This window comes from Trachemys scripta, chromosome 10 (assembly GCF_013100865.1).
Source record: "Trachemys scripta elegans isolate TJP31775 chromosome 10, CAS_Tse_1.0, whole genome shotgun sequence".
Taxonomy (NCBI): Eukaryota; Metazoa; Chordata; order Testudines; family Emydidae; genus Trachemys; species Trachemys scripta.
In genome coordinates, this window is record NC_048307.1 from 56,299,753 (window position 1) to 56,317,825 (window position 18,073).

The window sequence follows — 18,073 nt, forward strand, 5'->3', positions numbered from 1 at the left end:
GCATGCACATTAGACTGGATTTATTTTTTAACTAGCAGTGTCTGCCAGGGCCACACATGCACCCCGTGCCTTCTCATGTCATGACCTTTCCTCAGATCCCTCACAATTCAAAGCCCATGTTGCGGAGGGCTCTGAAAAGTGGGAACGGAGGATGTGTTTGTGGGATAGTCATTGACTACACCATCTTAAAAAAATGCCACAGTTACTGTAGCATAAGTAACTGTTCTTTCTTCTTTGAGTATCCGTCAGTGTGGAGCCTACCATGGTGAATGGCAAGCAGTGCAGTACAGTCCATGGATGGTAGGAGTGAAGAGTTTCAGCTGTATCAGTCAGTCAAACAGAAACTGAAGTACTACTCTCAGGAACTTGGTAATTGATCTGGCTGCCCTGTCAAGTGCATAATGATTAATTAAAGTTAGTGAGTTGCTCCACATAACTGCCTTTCAGATCTCAGAGACTGGTACATTCCTGAAACAGCAGACTGCATTGTTTATGACCTGGTGGAATGTGCCTTGGTATTCAGAGGCCTTCCTTAATTATATCCTTAAGCTCCTCTCTGCCATCATAAGGAAGCTTTCCCTGGAAGGACTTCACCCTGTCCCCCATTAGAAAGTCATACTTGGCCAGCAGGACCTGGTAGTTAGCCATGCCCACCTGTAGCAAAGTGAGGAGTATGGCTTTAATTTCAAACAGGTTAAGACATTTGGCATCTTTGTCCTCTGCTGTGCTTTATTCATTTTCCATTCTTCCTCTACATCTGATAAAGTTAAGGTGCCGGGGGGATGTCAGGATACTGAGCTCCTTCCTAAGCTTCTGTCTCATTGTTTGGAGCATCCCCTTTTGGCTTGACTTTGACGCTTGAGGTGATGTTGCCGGATTTCATGATGAAGCAGAGGTCAGCTTCAATGCCAGGATCAGTGCTGATTCTGATGGTGGTGCTGATGTCAGTGTCAGGTCTTTCTTCGCCACTGTCTTCTTTGCAATGGTTTTTAGGCATCACCTGTCCATTTGGTGGGGTATTAGATGATGCTGGCTTCTCCATTAATAGGATTCTGGGGCTTGTTTCCTCCACATCTAATGAGACATTAATGGACTGTTCCAGAAGGCTGAGTTTCAACCTTGTATCTTGCGATCGGAGGGTCCTTTCAGAGAAGGATAAGCATACCGAGCATCTGCTTGGGATATGTGGTTCCCCCAGACAGAAGAGCCCCTTACTGTGTCCATTTCTCAGGAAGATTTAAGTCCAGTGAGGAATGAACAGGACTTGAAGTCTGCAGGTTTTGATTCTGCTGTTAGAGAAAACTCGGAAGTCTGACCAGAAAAGTTGGGTCCAGATGGTTCATAGAAGTTGAAAGAGACAATGAGAAATGGTTCCAATGATTTGCAGAAGACTCTTAAATTAGTCTGAGCTAAGAAATTAGTGAGTCAGTCATTTGCCATGTTCAGTCTCACTGCCATGGGGGATAAGAGGGAACTGTTTTTATGCTCTTGTGTGGGAGAACGAGGGGGTCACAAGGTGCATGCCTTGGTGGACACTTCCAGTTTAAAAAAAAAAAATCACATACTCAAAGAAGAACATTCACCTGCAACAAAGTTAACATTTAAATACAAGATATGAGATAGCCAGGCACGGGAGAAATAACACTTAAGTAAGTGACTGTCAGCACTGAATTTTTGCCAAATCTGTGAAGTCCAGTAGATCAGAGTAAAATAAAAAATTGATCAACAGTAGAAGTTAGTTGAATTTCTCTTCATTACTGCAACCTTTACTTCCATAAGAACCAGCTCCCTGTCAGAGGCAGGCTTTTCTCCAGCACAAAACAGAAGAACCCCATTCCCCTGAACTATTAATACCATCACTCTAGTGACTGCTTCACTTCAACTGACTACCCAACCAATAAGTGAAAGGCCCAAAGAAAGGAAAAGGGTCACTGAAGGAAGGAAAAATTCTGCTGCAATAATGGAGAGGAAATTAGAACAACTTATAATTATCACTAGTCTTTTTATATTATATTTCTTTTAATCCTCCATTCACTCTACCATGATTACATATGAAGATGTGCTAAAGCAATTTACTGCATGTGAGGGACAAAAAAGTTTACTGACTGGGAGTAGTAGATGCTTTTTAAGTTAAATTACATACATAGAGATTCCTTCTCTCCAATAATGCGTCAGCTGTTAGAATCAAATCTATTTTATAATAATGCCATTATAGAATATAGAGTGCTCCAGAAATCTGCCCAACAAGTTTCTGTCACTATAACGCTTGTCTCTTCAATACAATAACATTTTCTCTGTGTTGTACATCTTGCCTGACCTTGCATTGGGGGGACTGTTTGCATGAGTCACCTTGACAACCTCCCTTACAAATTTATTACACCTTATACCTATTTCTGAACAGTATAAAAACAGCTTTTAACTCTCTGAATATACAATATCTTCAAGGTTCTCATGATATCAAGGTTGCATTTAAGCGAGTATATTCTATCTACTTTCAAAATGGGATAAGGTCAAAAACCAGCAGAGTTAAGGATGGATTCAAAAAGAAAGAAGAGACCACATTTTAGGAGAAATTCTGGAGCTGTGCTGGCTCTCAAGCATAACGTTGTACTCAAATACGTATACTGAAGTGAAAAAAACTACAGCCTGTAATTTGCCTATTTTTCTAACCAGAAATACTGAAACTACAAATATAACTTGAGCATCCTGAATATGAAAAAAATAAAGACCACATCATAATAATCTGATTAATTACACTGGTCTACAATTTTTGAGATGTCGTCTCCTTCAGAGATAAAATGTGCTATTTATTATGTATTTTGATGTGCTGAATTCAAATATGACAATTAAAACAACTGATTGGCTACTGTTTCTAAGATATTTAAGTTTTTACATTTTATGTCTATGTATATTGTGTAGATAGTAGAGTTTTAATCATAAATTGTAAACCTAGATCTTTTCATGTGTTTATGGTTGCTTTATATGATAATATTTCACCTGTCCTGTTTATGTAACACTTTAAAAATCAGCAAAACAGTTATATAAATGAAATGTATTATGAAACAAAAGGCAAAAAACTATTATGTACATAGTTTAGTCCTATTCAGTGTCTACTCGGCGCTTCTTGGCTTGTCTCTTGTATTCATTAAATGGAGCATCTCTTGTCACTGTTCAGCAATAGTCTGCAAGCATTGATGGGCTCCATTTGCCCTGATAGTATTTCTCCATTGTTGCAATGTCCTGGTGAAATCGCTCGCCGTGCTCGTCGTTCACTGCTCCGCAGTTCGGTGGAAAAAAAATCTAGATGAGAGTGCAAAAAATGTATCTTTAGTGACATGTTGCAACCAAGGCTTTTGAATGCCTTGAGGAGGTTTTCCACCAATAACCTGTAGTTGTCTGTCTTCTTGTTTCTGCGAAAATTTATTGCCACTAACTGGAAGGCTTTCCATGCCGTCTTTTCCTTGCCACGCAGTGCATGGTCAAATGCATCATCTCGAAGAAGTTCACGAATCTGAGGACCAACAAAGACACCTTTCTTTATCTTAGCTTCACTTAACCTTGGAAATTTTCCACGGAGGTACTTGAAAGCTGCTTGTGTTTTGTCAATGGCCTTGACAAAGTTCTTCATCAGACCCAGCTTGATGTGTAAGGGTGGTAACAAAATCTTCCTTGATTCAACAAGTGGTGGATGCTGAATACTTTTCCTCCCAGGCTCTAATGACTGTAGGAGTGACCAATCTTTCTTGATTTAGTGGGAATCTCTTGCACGACTATCCCATTCACAGAGAAAACAACAGTACTTTGTGTATCCAGTCTGCAGACCAAGCAAGAGAGCAACAACCTTCAAATCGCCACAAAGTTGCCACTGATGTTGGTCATAGTTTATGCACCTCAAAAGTTGTTTCATGTTGTCATAGGTTTCCTTCATATGGACTGCATGACCAACTGGAACTGATGGCAAAACATTGCCATTATGCAGTAAAACAGCTTTAAGACTCGTCTTCGATGAATCAATGAACAGTCTCCACTCATCTGGATCATGAACGATGCTGAGGGCTGCCATCACCATCGATGTTGTTGTAGGCTACAAGATCACCTTCCATGAAGAAGAATGGAACAAGATCCTTGTGACGGTCACGGAACATGGAAACCCTAACATCACCTGCCAGGAGATTCCACTGCTGTAGTCTGGAGCCCAACAGCTCTGCCTTACTCTTGGGTAGTTCGAAATCCCTGACAAGGTCATTTAGTTCACCTTGTGTTATGAGGTGTGGTTCAGAGGAGGAGAATGGGAGAAAATGTGGGTCCTGTGACATTGATGATTCAGGACAAGAAGTTTCATCCTCTTCCTCGTCTGATTCAAGTGAGAATAATTCTGGTGCATCAGGAACTGGCAGTCCTTCTCCATGGGGTACTGGGCGTATAGCTGATGGAATGTTTGGATAATGCACAGTCCACTTTTTCTTCTTTGACACACCTTTCCCAACTGGAGGCACCATGCAGAAGTAACAATTGCTGGTATGAACTGTTGGCTCTCTCCAAATCATTGGCACTGCAAAAGGCAGAGATTTCCTTTTCCTGTTCAACCACTGACGAAGATTTGTTGCACAAGTGTTGCAGCATATGTGTGGGGCCCACCTCTTGTCCTGATCTCCAATTTTGCAGCCAAAATAAAGGTGATAGGCTTTCTTAACCATAGTGGTTATACTGCGTTTTTGTGATGTAAAAGTCACTTCACCACAAACATGGCAGAAGTTATCTGCACTGTTCACACAAGTACCAGGCATCTCTGCTCACTTTGGCTAAACAGAAATGTGTCCCTTTGCAAAATCAAACACTGACAAATAAGAGAGCACGACACTGCATGATTTCTAGAGCTGATATAGGGCAATTTGTTCAGCAGAGTGATGTAAGCTTCGTTATGATTGCATCATCCATAACTTCTAGGAATAACAAGATGCAATTCAGATCATGTATGATGCAATACCAGCTTCAGATTGCATCATTCATTGTTTTGCCTAAAAAGCAAGTACTGTCCAAACCCAGTCAGAGATTTATTCATAGATCCAGTCAAAGATGTAGTTTAGTCATTTCTGATTTAAATTGAGATCCCTTCCCTTTATAACTCACTTATCCTCCGCCATTCCCAAGTCAAGGGTCGTATATACTGACCCAATAGCATATCTTGAAAACTAGAGCCAATCAACAATTTTAAGCATCATTTTCGTTCTCAGGGACCCAGAATTAGTAAAGTTTGACTACATTTATTTCAGAAGCATTTTGGCTGTAGAGCAGTGTTACTTGGCAGTTTCATTCATGCCCTTTCAGTAATAGAGAAGCCCCATCTATGAGACTGGTGATTTTCTGGGGATGCTGGGATCTGAGAGGAAGGGAATATTATATCTGTAACTGCCTATTTCTAAATAATTTCAAGAAACGATTGTGAGAGCAGACACCACTCTTATAGTTCCATAAATGTAGTTATCATCATACTCAGGAATTAAGAATTAAATAATATACTAAATATGGTCACCAAATACATTTTAAACTGTTTGAGGAAGACATTCTGGGCCAGATTCACCAGTAGATCCAGTGCCACTCTATTGACACAAAGTGGCCATAAACCTAGTTTAACCACCTAATTAAGCAGTATTTACAATTACTGTACATCACCAGAAAGCCAGAGCCTAATAGCCAATCTGTTTTTTGTTGGACATATTCTATGAGTTACAAAGCACTGTTTGCAGTTATTGCATCATATATACAAACCAATCATCCACAATGTTTTGGATTTTGAAGGACAGAGAGTGGAGAATAAATATTTTCTCAAACATCAGCCACCCCTAAGCTTATAGAGTCTCTCGTAGAACTTCAATGTTGACATTTTCTGATGTGTTTCAGTATTTCAGTGGTTTACTGGGGTAGCCTAATTTTGACAGTCATTTGACAGCCCCCTTGATCATCATCCAACCAGTGATGGGTTCTTCCTGTTATTAGAAATACAAATAAGGTCCTTATGTTCATATACTTTGTATTTTTAAAAGTGTTCACTTTTCCCTGCTGAGAGAATTAATGAGGCTCAATCTTACAGTGCCTTTCTGACACAATTAATAAATGTGGAAACACACACAGTCACTGGTGACATATACTTTTGCAATGCTGTGGACCCAGAGATGTTTTGAGAGCCCTGGAACAGTGATAGAAGAGAAGTTACTGCCAGTTGTGGTATAATGCTAAAACAATTTACTGTTGTTAACAGTCGTCTAACTATCAGATCAAAAATATGAATGTGAAGTTTATGAAAGAGACTGCAGTTCAAACAAACGGCTTGAATTTTCATTACTTGCAGGTTGTGAAAATCCTTCAAGAATTTTCTTCTAAGTAAAAATATTGTCATTACCTGCCCATACAGTCCAGTTACACTTGTGCCCTTTCCTCCCTCTCACTCTATTTCTAAACTTATATTGCCTCATCTTAACTATTTGGCATAATCTTGAAATGAGGTCTGAATTCCTCAGAGAAACTTGATAGCAAGTTTGAAAAAGAAAAAAGGCACTAGGAAGTGACAACACAACTGCAGAGCTGCTGCAAGCAGGTGAGGAACACATGGTAAAGCTGATTCACAAGCTATTCAACAAGGATCACAAACAAGAGCAAGTGGTGAATGAATGGGGGAAAGCAATAATAGTGCCAACCTATAAAAATGGAGAGAAGAGTGAGTGTCAAAACTACAGAGGAAAAGCATTCATTGAGCCATTGTGGAGGAAAATGAAAAGGTAATGTGGAAGGCTAGTATTGAAGAATGGGATTTGTGAAAATGACATAAAAAGAAGAATCAGACTAGCCGCTACAGCATTCAGAAAACTCTGCAAGATCTGGAAGGCTAAAGACATTTCGATAAAAATTAAAATCAGTGTATATAAAACAATTGTCATGCCAATACTGTTATGCGAGTCAGAATGGTGGAGTATGAGGAAAGCCAACAAACAAAAGATATTGACTGCAGAAATTAACTAGCTGAAGGGAATACTGAGAGTTTCAAGAAGGAAGAAAATGAAAAATGAAGTGATAAGAAAATGGCTAGGACAATAATAATGCTGTTGCAGCAGATTCAAGAAAGATGGCTGCGATCGTTTGGACACGTGGCAAGAATGGACCTGAAAAGGATACCACACATGGCAATGCATTCCAGAGTGCAAGGAAACAGGGGTACACTGAGGATGTGTTGGATAGACATGGTGAAGAATGACAAAGAATAAAAAGATTTAATGATGAATGAAGCCATAAAGCTCATACACATCAGAAATTAATGGAAAGACTTCATTTGGACCCAATTCTCACTGCTGAGCTGAACAGGAATCAAAAAAGAAAGTATATATTACATTCTCAAACAAAACTTTCCAAATGTTGGGAAGTGATTTGCCCCAATTAATTAAAGACATGGTTTTCTAAAGCGATTAGAAGATGCTTAGCAAGTTCTTGCATCCTACCCGTAGCTCTGGACTTCATTAACCAATCTCACAAAGCATAGGACTATGGTAGTCATCTTCTGCATTTCTTGTGGCTAAAACTAACATGATTTCCCTATTGTTCTTTGCAGTGTTGTTATAGCCGGGTTGGTCCCAGAATATTAGAAAGACAAAGTGGGTGAAGTAATATTTTTATTGGACCAACTTCTGCTAGTGAAAGAGAAAAGCTTTTGAGCTACGCAGTGCTCTTTCCTCAGATCTGAGAAAGATATTCAGAGTGTCACAGCTAAATACAACGTAGAATAGATTGTTTAACGCAAGTAGCTAACACAAACTGTAAGACACCATTCAAGGTGAAGTGGCCAGTTAACTGTGACAGTCTGAGTACCTTTCCCAGACCTGAAGAAGAGCTATGTGTACCTCAAAAGTTTGTCTCTTCTACCAACAAAAGTTGATCCAATTTACCTCATCCACCTTGTCTCTGTAATTTCCCTATGACAAACCGACAGTGCAGCTAAATCTTTGAAAAAGAAAAGTTAGTGAAAAAAACCCTTTAAAATGTATTATTAGTTCCCTGAGGAATGCAAAATAATAACTTGGTATTCAGCTACTCATTTCATTTGAAGTTTAGCTCTGCCAGAGAGTTCTTCCAAATCCAGCAAAGATAAAATGAATTGTTATGTTTTTCTAAGGAAACAAGAAATATGGAAGTTACTTCCTCTTGCCCTGTAGCTATTTTAAAAGTGATGACTCAGTATCTCTGTGTATAAAATACTGGACTGCTCCTGAGTATCAGCATGTACTCAATCAGAGGAGACTCAGTGTACTATTCCCCAAGATTCAGGGAGACTGAATTCTAGGGAGTACTTTTTGTTGATACTTTCCATCAACACCCATATCTGATGTATTTTCCTTACAAAAGGGTAAGTAGTCCAATAAGAATTCTAAAACAGGAGCTTGACCATCAAGGAAGGGTTATTAAGGGCTAGAGAAATAACTACCTTGGTTTTAGTGTAGAGAACTTTTGTTTGTTGGTAGTTTATATTTGTGACTGATTTTGGTAGAAAATGAAGTTTTAAAGAATATTTGAGTTATTTCTCTCACATCTTTACCCAGCTGCTTCTCTAAGAATATTTTTAAGAGGCAAGCAGAAAAATTTCACTCTTTGGCAGGGTAGTTTTCCAGTTGCAATGCTATATCTGACTTCTGCTGAAAATACTATAAATATCTTGGAAGAATATTGGATGAGGCTGTACATGTGGCTATTTTTAAGTGCCCGGGACTCTTTGAAATTAACCACATAAGAAAACTGCTTGATTAACAGTTAACTATTTAACATCTAGGACAGTGGTTCCCAAACTTGTTCTGCCACTTGTGCAGGGAAAGCCCCTGGCAGGCCGGGCCGGTTTGTGTACCTTTCACATCCGCAGGTTCAGCCGATCGCAGCTCCCAGTGGCCACGGTTTGCTGCTCCAGGCCAATGGGAGCTGCTGGAAGCAGCGGCCAGTATGTCCCTTGGCCCACGCCACTTCCAGCAGCTCCCATTGATCTGGAGCAGCGAACCGAGACCAGTGGGAGCCGCGATCAGCCGAACCTGCAGATGTGGCAGGTACACAAACCGGCCCAGCCCGCCAGGGGCTTTCCCTGCACAAGTGGCAGAACAAGTTTGGCAACCACTGATCTAGGGATAAGCTTTGTCAAAAGGATGATTGAGTTTATTTTCAATCCCTTCTGGAGACTCGCTCAGTAAAGCAGAAGTGCAATAAATAAAAAATAAAAGCTTTATTGAAGAAACAAAACATGCTTCTCTCATTCTGTAGGAACAGATGAATTTAAATTCAATACCCATTTTACCCATCTGCAATAACTATGACAGCCAATGTTTTCCTAACACTATCATAGCTGTGCAGTACATTATCTCATATTTTGTGTCTTCTACTGGTTCATAAAAATCCATGCTCCCTTGTACATTATATATGGTGAGCAAGCGTTAATCATGCTGGCCCTGTACACGGTATGGTTTAACCAGACTAGCAGCAAACATGTTTCTTCCACGTGGTACATGGCATGGAGTGTAGCAAAGTAAAGGAAAAAGGGTAAATAGGCCCCAAAACCACAGGTGGGAGGAGGTGGCTTTGTAGCATGCTCCTGTTCCATGGGACCCCCTAAAAGCACCTCTGCACAAACCCCACAAACACTCTACATAAGAAGTTCTCCAAGTCTGATGCTTTCCAAGCAGTATTAACGCCCCCTGCTAGTATTTGATAACCTTTCTTGGTAATGTTTTAAACAGATATAGTGTTTACACTACAAAATTAAGTCAACTTTATCTAATTCGACCTCGAGCCTCCGAATTAGTCGATTGTGCGTAGCCACACCAGAGAGTCATTGTCTCGATGGAGTGTGTTCTCACTAGCAGTGCCTGCATCGATTCAAAAAGCAATGAATCGTGGGTAGCTATCCCAAACTTTTGGGAAGTTTGTACAATACCTCATGGGCCCAAAACATTATCGCAGGGAAGAATGGGAACATTGCGTCAGCATCCCATGATGCACTGTCCTCCCTCCCTCATATAAATGGCAAACAACCCAGTTGTTTTTGTGCCTTAAAACCGCCACACGTACTCCATAACCTCACAGGCATGGAGCCTGCTCAGTTGTGCACTCTTGCGGTGAGCATCTCAAACATCTTGCACCTTCTCCTGCAGTATTTCCAGAGCCGAAGCAGGGTCCACTGCGCGGAATATAACGATGTCCTGCAAGCAGCCCTGCTGCAAGCCATTGGAAAAAAAAAATCACAGTTGCTGCTAGCAGTCACAGAGCAGCTGCACTCTGCTGAGCGCCATTTCTGGTCCCATGAAACAAGCACTGACTGGTGGGACCACATCATTTTGCGGGTATTGGATGACTAGCAGTGGCTGCAGAACTTTTGAATGTGGAAGACTACCTTCCAGGAACTTTGTGCAGAGCTTTCCCCGGCCCTGCAGTTCAGCAACACAAAAACAAGAGCTGCTTTGACAGTGGAGAAGCAAGTGGTGATCGCTATTTGAAAGCTTGCAACACCAGACAATTACCAGTAAGTGGGGAATCAATTTGGAGTAGGTAAATCAACTGTGGGAGCTGCTGTGCTCCAAGTATGCAGGGCCATTAATCGACTTCTGCTACGAAGGGTAGTAAGTCTGGGAAATGTGCAGGACATTGTGGATGGTTTTGCTGCGATGGGGCGAAAGATGGCACACACATCCCCATCTTGGCACCAGACCACCTTGCCAAAGAGTACATAAAGCGAAAGGGATACTTTTCAATGGTGTTGCAAGCGCTGGTGGATCACAGGGGGTGTTTCACAGACATCAATGTAGGACGGTCGGGAAAGGTTCATGATGCGCACATCTTTAGGAATTCGGGTCTGCTCATAAAGCTGCAATCCGGGACTTTCTTTCCAGACCACAAAATGAACATTGATGACGTTGAGATGCCTATAATTATCCTGGGGGATCCAACCTACCCCTTGCTCCCATGGCTCATGAAGCCATTCACCGGTTGTCTGGACAGCAGTAAGGAACGGTTCAACTATAGGCTCAGCAAGTGCAGAATGGTGATTGAATGAGCCTTTGGTCATTTGAAAGGGTGCTGGAGAAGTCTACTAACAAGGTTGGACCCTAGTTAAGAGAGCATCCCCCTGGTTATAGCTGCCTGCTGTGTGCTCCATAATATCCGTGAAAAAAAAGTGAGAAAATTTTCTGCAGGGGCGGGCAGCCGAGGCAGATCGCATGGCAGCCATTTTGAGCAGCCAGACACCAGGGAAATAAGAGCACAGCAAGGGGCATTGCGTATTCCTGAGGCTTTGAAAAGCCGTTTCAATAATGAGTCACAGTAATGTGAGCTGCTTGTCTGCACTGTGCTTTCCCAAAGCTTCACCTGGCTTGTATCACTGTCCCTGTAAAGCCAACCCCCACCCAAGCCCACTGCTTCTACTCAATATTTAAGAACGTTTATTTGTCAAATCCATTTACTTCATTTAACAAACATAAGTAAAGAGGGAGAATAGAAAAAAAGTTATCCTTGGGGAAAAGGGGTTGTGAAGTTGGAACAGGAGAAACATTTTCAGCTGTGGTCTGTGAATGGGCACCTTCTGTTCCTTGTACCCTCCCCCTGAGTTAAGTGAAAGGGATAATGGACTTGTCTCCCACACCTCATGGAATGTTTAGGGGAGGGCAATTCTGAGCCAGGCGATGCTGGCTGGCTGTCTACCAGGCTCTGCAGAGGGACTCTACCCTTCTGCTTCTGTTCTTGCAGTTCAACCAGATGCCTCAACATGTCCGATTGGTCCCTCATAATCCGAAGCATCTCATCCAGCACCACACACTCATACTCATGGGAAGCTTGTCTGCTCTCCATGTCCAACTTCTCAGAAAGTGAAATCCGCCACACTCTCAGCTTCATGTCAGCTGTCCTGGAGGCGTTCATTATCTCGGTGAACATGTCCTCCCGCATTCTCTTTCTCCTCCTTCTAGTCAGTGAAAGTCTGCTTTCAGGTATTGATGACATGCCGAAGGACACATTTCCAGCTGTCAGTCATGGGAAAAAGGAAAGGGACCATTGTACATGCATAAAATTTTTCCATAGCAAGGCCATTTTCATAAATAAATAATAAAAAAAATCTTATTACACTAGGTGCAAGCCATAACAATCAGAATCCGTAACCATTCACTGTGCCATTTTGCTGTTCCAGCCATGGTGAGTTACCTTCCTGCCCATACACTCTCCCGAGTCATAGGTGACCCCAGTTTTAATGAAGTTTATGGAAGACTCATGTCAGGAGCAGAGGTAGCTAGTCGAACAGTCGTCCCTCCCCATTGCACCACGGGAAGCTGTTTATGAATGGTGGAGGGAGCTGTTTATTTCACTCCCAAATTGAGAAATCTCACTCATGGGCCCCCAGTCCCTTATCAGCCACTTAAACTACTTGCCGACTCATGCTGAGCACAGTACAGGCACATTAGAAGCCGCGTGGTTTGGCAATCCGGAATGTGGTGGGGGGAGAGGTCTACATGCTCTTTTTTTCTTTTCTTCTTGTAAGAACACTTTTAATTAGAACTTCACCCATTTCCTCTAGGCGACCCTACGTGATATCAGTCTCCTGAGGGTAACAGAGGCGGAAAGGAAGGAGATGCTACAAGCATCTGGGTATAGACCTGGTCCTTATGCTGCTATGCTGTGTACCACAATGATGCCAGCAGAATTAATTCAGGAGTTGCATGGGAAAGTGTCCTACCCTGGTGGAAGAAATAAGACTGCCCTGCTCAGAAACCTTCTGCAAAGGATTACAGAGTACCTCCATGAAAGTTTCCTAGAGATATCCATGGAGGATTCTTGGCCTATCCCAGTCCACATAAAAAGTCTTTTCGGGGGGCCACTGTCTGCGTAGCTGGAGTGGCCTCTTGTACGCAGAGAACCACAGCATCTCGCTTTTTCTTCACAATAAGTATGCAATAGCACTGAATGTGTGTGCCCGCTAAAGTTTAACTGGCTTTTGATTGTAACTGTATACTCACCAGAGGAGCCTTCCTGGCATCACGGTTGGCCGCCGTGATGTCCTGCAACCAACAGGACTCCAGGGTTAAAAATATTTCCTGGCTCTCAGGGAGAATGGATCCACCACTCGCCTGTCTCCCATTCTCCTCCTCATTATCATCCACCATATCATCCTCCCTCTTGTCCCTAGACTAACATACCTGTGAGGTGTCCACGTTGCTTGTGGGGGTACTGGTAGGGTCACCCCTGAGAATCTCACGCAGCTCGTTGTAGAACCAGGACGTGTCGGGTTCAGCAGCAGAACGACTGTTCACCTCCCTTGCCTTCTGGTATGCTTGGTGAAGTTCTTTTATTTACAAACGGTACTGCTGTGTGTTTCTCATGTAGCCTTTCTTCCCCATTCCACAAGCGATCTTTGCACAGAGGTCTGCATTACTTCTGCTGGTTCGAAGCTCTGTCTGCACAAACTCTTCTCCCCACACAGCGATGAGATCCACCACCTCCTCTGCAGACCAGGCTGGAGCACATTTGGGGCATGTAGTCTCCATGATCAGCTATGCTCAAACTGGCACGCTCCCAATGTTGATCAAAAAGGAAATGGGAAATCAAAAATTCCCGGGGATTTAGAAGGGGAGGGGCTGTTTCCTGTGTATCTGGCTGCAGTGCAGCAGAGTTGAGAATGATCTCCAGAACGGTCACAGATGAGCATTGTGGGACACCACCTGGAGGCCAATTAAGTTGAATTACACTGCTGCATCTGCACTTCCTCGCAGACCACCCACGAAAATCGAGTTAAGTGCTATGCCTCTTGCAGAGCTGACAGAAGTTGACATTAGAGGCGACTTAAGTTGGCGTAAAGGACCCGGTAGCGTAGAAACATACATTAACAGGTCGACTTAAGGCGGCTTCCTTCGACCTAACTCTGTAGTATAGACCAGGCCCTAGTAAAAGAACTGTAGCACATCCCACTAGAAACAATTGACATGGCACTGATTATCACTGGTGACCCACAGCAATGTCATTGCATTAATATCCTACTATGGTACTGTTTGCATATACCATTATGCCATGGAAAAGTGGTTCTAGAGGTGTCCTAAAAGCAGATTCTAAGTTATGACACAGAAAGAACCACACTCATGTACTGAAATTTCAAATACATCAATACATATAATAGCACTAGGGTGTCAGCCAACACTTGGCCGCTGCCCATAACTATTGTAACAGTAACACATCTTGTGTGTCCTGCAAAATAAGAGGAAGAGATCTGAAAAAAAAATCATTTAAAAAAATAAAATAAATTTTATGTTTAAAAGTTATTTGTTTTGTACTGACTGACTAAACTTCACATTAATGGAAGTGATACTCCTTAAACCTAGATAAAAGGTTAGATGCACCAATTATTTACTGGAATACACGGACAAGTTGCATACCTTCCAAACCTGACACAGCTGTCTTGTCTTAAGAGCACATTACTATTTAAGTGGCCAGAAGACATGAAATTAACATCTCATCATTATGAATTGTGACATCTCCATTGACTGCAATACTTGAGTTTGCCTAAGCTCAGTCTCAAAGACAGCAGTGTGATGACTATAAAATCCAGGTGACCATTGCAAAATGATGTTTCTTTTCAAAACTACAGACTCAGCTACCAAATAATGCAAGGGAAAAAATACAAGAAAAGGTTCTACAATGCTGCAGAATCCAAAGCTTTTTCTCCCCTGCCAAGGAGCTTGATTGAATAAGAAAACACTTTAAGTAAATAATTTGGTTTGAGCATGACCATTTTGAAAATGTGCCACTTCTGCCAGATATTTACAGAGGTTGACTTGGGTCTGAACCAAATATCAGTTTGTTTTCTGAACAAATACTTCAAAGCTGCAAATACTCTGGTTTATTAAACATTATTAAAAAGTGTTAAAAACACCTTGGAACCAACAACCTATTAAATTAAATGAAGCAAGACTGAGAGTCTGGCTCAGTGAAATTAATGCCCTGGTAACCTTTGGTTTCGCCACTGATTTGAGTATTCCTGTTTTGCTCTTAATGAAAGGAATTTTCACTGTCCCAATTTTAATACTAGAAATGCAGACACAAAGTACAGATTTAGGCTAGCTGCCCAGATCAAAAACGTCCAGCAATTTTAATTTTTAAACATCCTAACATAGCATGATGGAGATAAAACTGACAATAGTAAAAAGGATACTTAGTCAGCAGAATCATTTAAACACCTCCTTGCACAAAATATTCTGAATATGTAGGGTGAATGAACTACTTTGCCAGGTCTGACCTTACTTAGAGACCTATAGCCTTCTAGCGAGTTAGTAATGTGTTTTAGTGAACTTCTGTGAAACCGCCACATTCAGCCAAGCTAAAGCAACACAACAGCATATATTACATTCCCCAGTGGAGCAGTGCAGTTGCTTTCTGCAACTGTGAGGGTTTGTGTATTACATGTGTACATTAAAATCTGTTCCTGCTGTTCTAATTTCATTTTATTACCTCCAACACAACCTGTTTCTGGTAGTTACATTTTCATTCATGCATAAAACCTGTGCCAAGAACTTGAGAGACATCAGCTCATAACTGTGGATCCAGTGGGCTCTAAAAACAGAGTTCTTCAGGTTAGAAGTCAAAATTATTCCAGAGTAGTTACATAAAAACTGAACCCAATAACAACACAGGGATAACTAGGAATTTGTGTGATACCTAAAACAACAAAAAAAACTGTGTTTACAGGAAGGTTCAGAACAATTTAGCGCTCCCATCCTTTTCTTTTACTATTGACTTCAATAGAAGCAAGACCAGACTTTTTTGATGGTCTCACTGATAAGTATGGTCACATCATGTCATATCTAACCCAATGAGTACAGCATAAGAAAAGTGGGAAGGGGAAGTAAAGAGGAGAAGAGGAAACGTAATTGTCACAGCAAATCAGAATAGGAAACCTGCTTATAAAGGAAGCGCCTGGCTCTTTCTGTCATCTACGGAAAGAAGTAAAGCATTCATAAGAGGCTGCTTTTCCTTTACTTGAAGTTCTTGTCTGATCCCATGTCCCTTACAGCAACTCCTCAAACACAAAGGTGTAGATAGCTGGATTGAGATTGTATGTGAAAGTAACACTTCTATCATTTGAATATTTTATCATGTTTATCCTTTTTGACACTGAGTATTATGGAGTCAATCCATTCACTCTACAATTAAAGTGGCAAGATCCATTCTTTTCCAAGTACTTTTTCAACCCCCCAATATTTTAAAATAAAAAACAAACAATCCCCAAATACTTTATAAAATTAATTTCAGGCCAAATAATGTATTTTATATGTGCAAAATATAAATCACATAATTTACCAATGGGTGGGTCGATAAGGCTATCTTCCCTCATGACATTTTCCGAAAGTACTTGCCATTTGGTGCAATCTGGTGCATCCCAAAGGCAAATTATCTTCTCGGCAATAGAATCTCCTGAAGCAGGTATGAGGGTAATCGTGGGCAAGGATGGAGGGCGGGAAAATGGAGAGATGCCCACTCACAAACCTGCACCATATTAATCCCCAAAGGAGGCAAAAACACAGCTACCCCTCCTCCCCCGACACACACACACTCCCATTTAATTTGCAGGGCGTTTATACCTCATTGATATGCAGCAAACTTTGTACATTTCTCTCACTTGCTAACGTTGGAGGGGAGAGGAAAATAACGCCCTTTGCCCTTACCCTGTCCCTGGAGGGGGCACCTCCCTCTCTTCCCGCTGCAGACGGGGCAGTAACTTTTCGAAAGCCACACTTGGGAGCGGGAGGCCAAGCGGCTGCCCCATCGCATTGTGCCGGCGGCACTTACCGAGAAGCCGGCCCAGAAGGGACAGGAGTGCCGGACCCTGGCCGAGGTGGTGAGAGCCAGGGCAGCGAAGCTGACGGCCACGATGAGGCATCCGAGCACCATCTGGGTGACCCCCAGGGACAGCATGATCCGGGAGCGGGTCCGATACTCGCGCAGGCGGGACAAACTGCGGGACAGGGCGGCGGGGCTGAGCGAGCGAGCCCCTCCAGGGGGCTGCAGCGCGCTGCCCCCGGCAAGCGGCATCCTGCACAGGGCACCAGAGACCGTTGCTGGGAAAAGCAGGACGCAGCAAAGGCGGAGGCAGCAAGAGGGCAGCGGCCCCGCTCACAGGGTCTCCAGGTGCTCGGGGGCTGCCCGTTGGCCAGCGGTGCTCTCCGCAGAGCGCATCCCCGGCAGGGCCGGAGGCAGCGGCCAGGCCGGTCTCTCTGCAGCGCTCCCAGGAGAGGACGCACTTTGCTGGGCAACTCAGTACAGAGTCCGGGATAAGTTGCGCGCTCAGGCAAGCCCCTGCTCATGCCCCGCAGCGCAGCCGGAGCCGACTCCACACAGGGGCTGTACGGCCCGCAGGAGACGCGAGCCTCCAGCTGAACAGCAGCAGCCCATACCTCGCAAAAGGCAACAGCTCCCTCTCTTCCGCCGCTGCAGAGTCAGGGCGCAGCCGAGGGGATCAGCGCTCCCCGCCCCGGCCAGGCTGCACAGCCAGCCGGCATGGCCAGTGCATGCGAGTCGGACTAGCGCTCCCCCGCCGCCCGCACGCTCAGGCAGCTGCTGCCGCCGCCGCCGCCTCTTCGGATCCTGCCACACACGCGCCCCCGGCTGCTGAGCTGGCCGTGCGCGCCGCTGCGCCTGCGGCCGGCTCAGGTGCATGCAGGACCCGCGCGGATTCTGGTTCGGAGCCCCGCGGCTGCAAGTTGCTCTGGGGCGCACGCACAGGGGCAGCAGAGCCCTGCTTCTTCCCCGCTTGGCAGCGGAGGGAAGATTGGGCGGGGGGGGGGGGTGTTTACGGCCAATGGCGGGTGGAGGCAGCGGCAGGAGGAACAGCCGCCGCCGGCTCCGGAGGGAGAGCGGCTTGTGCGAGGCGAACAAACAAGGGAGGCAGCAGCACCAGGGGCGGAGGAGGCGGGGGAAAGCGACAGTGCGGCAGAGGAGCCACATGGGATGGAGCTGGCTGCAGGCATCACAGACACAGGCCTGGAGGAGGGTGGGGGAATGACACCCATCCACCTTGCGG

General features: G+C 43.6%; 1 protein-coding gene across 1 annotated transcript in view; it reads right to left on the reverse strand.

Annotated features, from left to right (window-relative positions):
• Nucleotides 1-17,811, reverse strand: part of FAM189A1 (family with sequence similarity 189 member A1) — a 440,241-nt gene extending 422,430 nt beyond the window's left edge. Inside the window, exon 1 of the mRNA XM_034784922.1 lies at nucleotides 16,843-17,811. Within this exon, the coding sequence (XP_034640813.1) occupies nucleotides 16,843-17,085 (243 nt within the window). The 5' untranslated portion in view covers nucleotides 17,086-17,811. The remainder of the gene's footprint in view (nucleotides 1-16,842) is intronic.
• Between the last annotated feature and the right edge of the window lie 262 nt (nucleotides 17,812-18,073).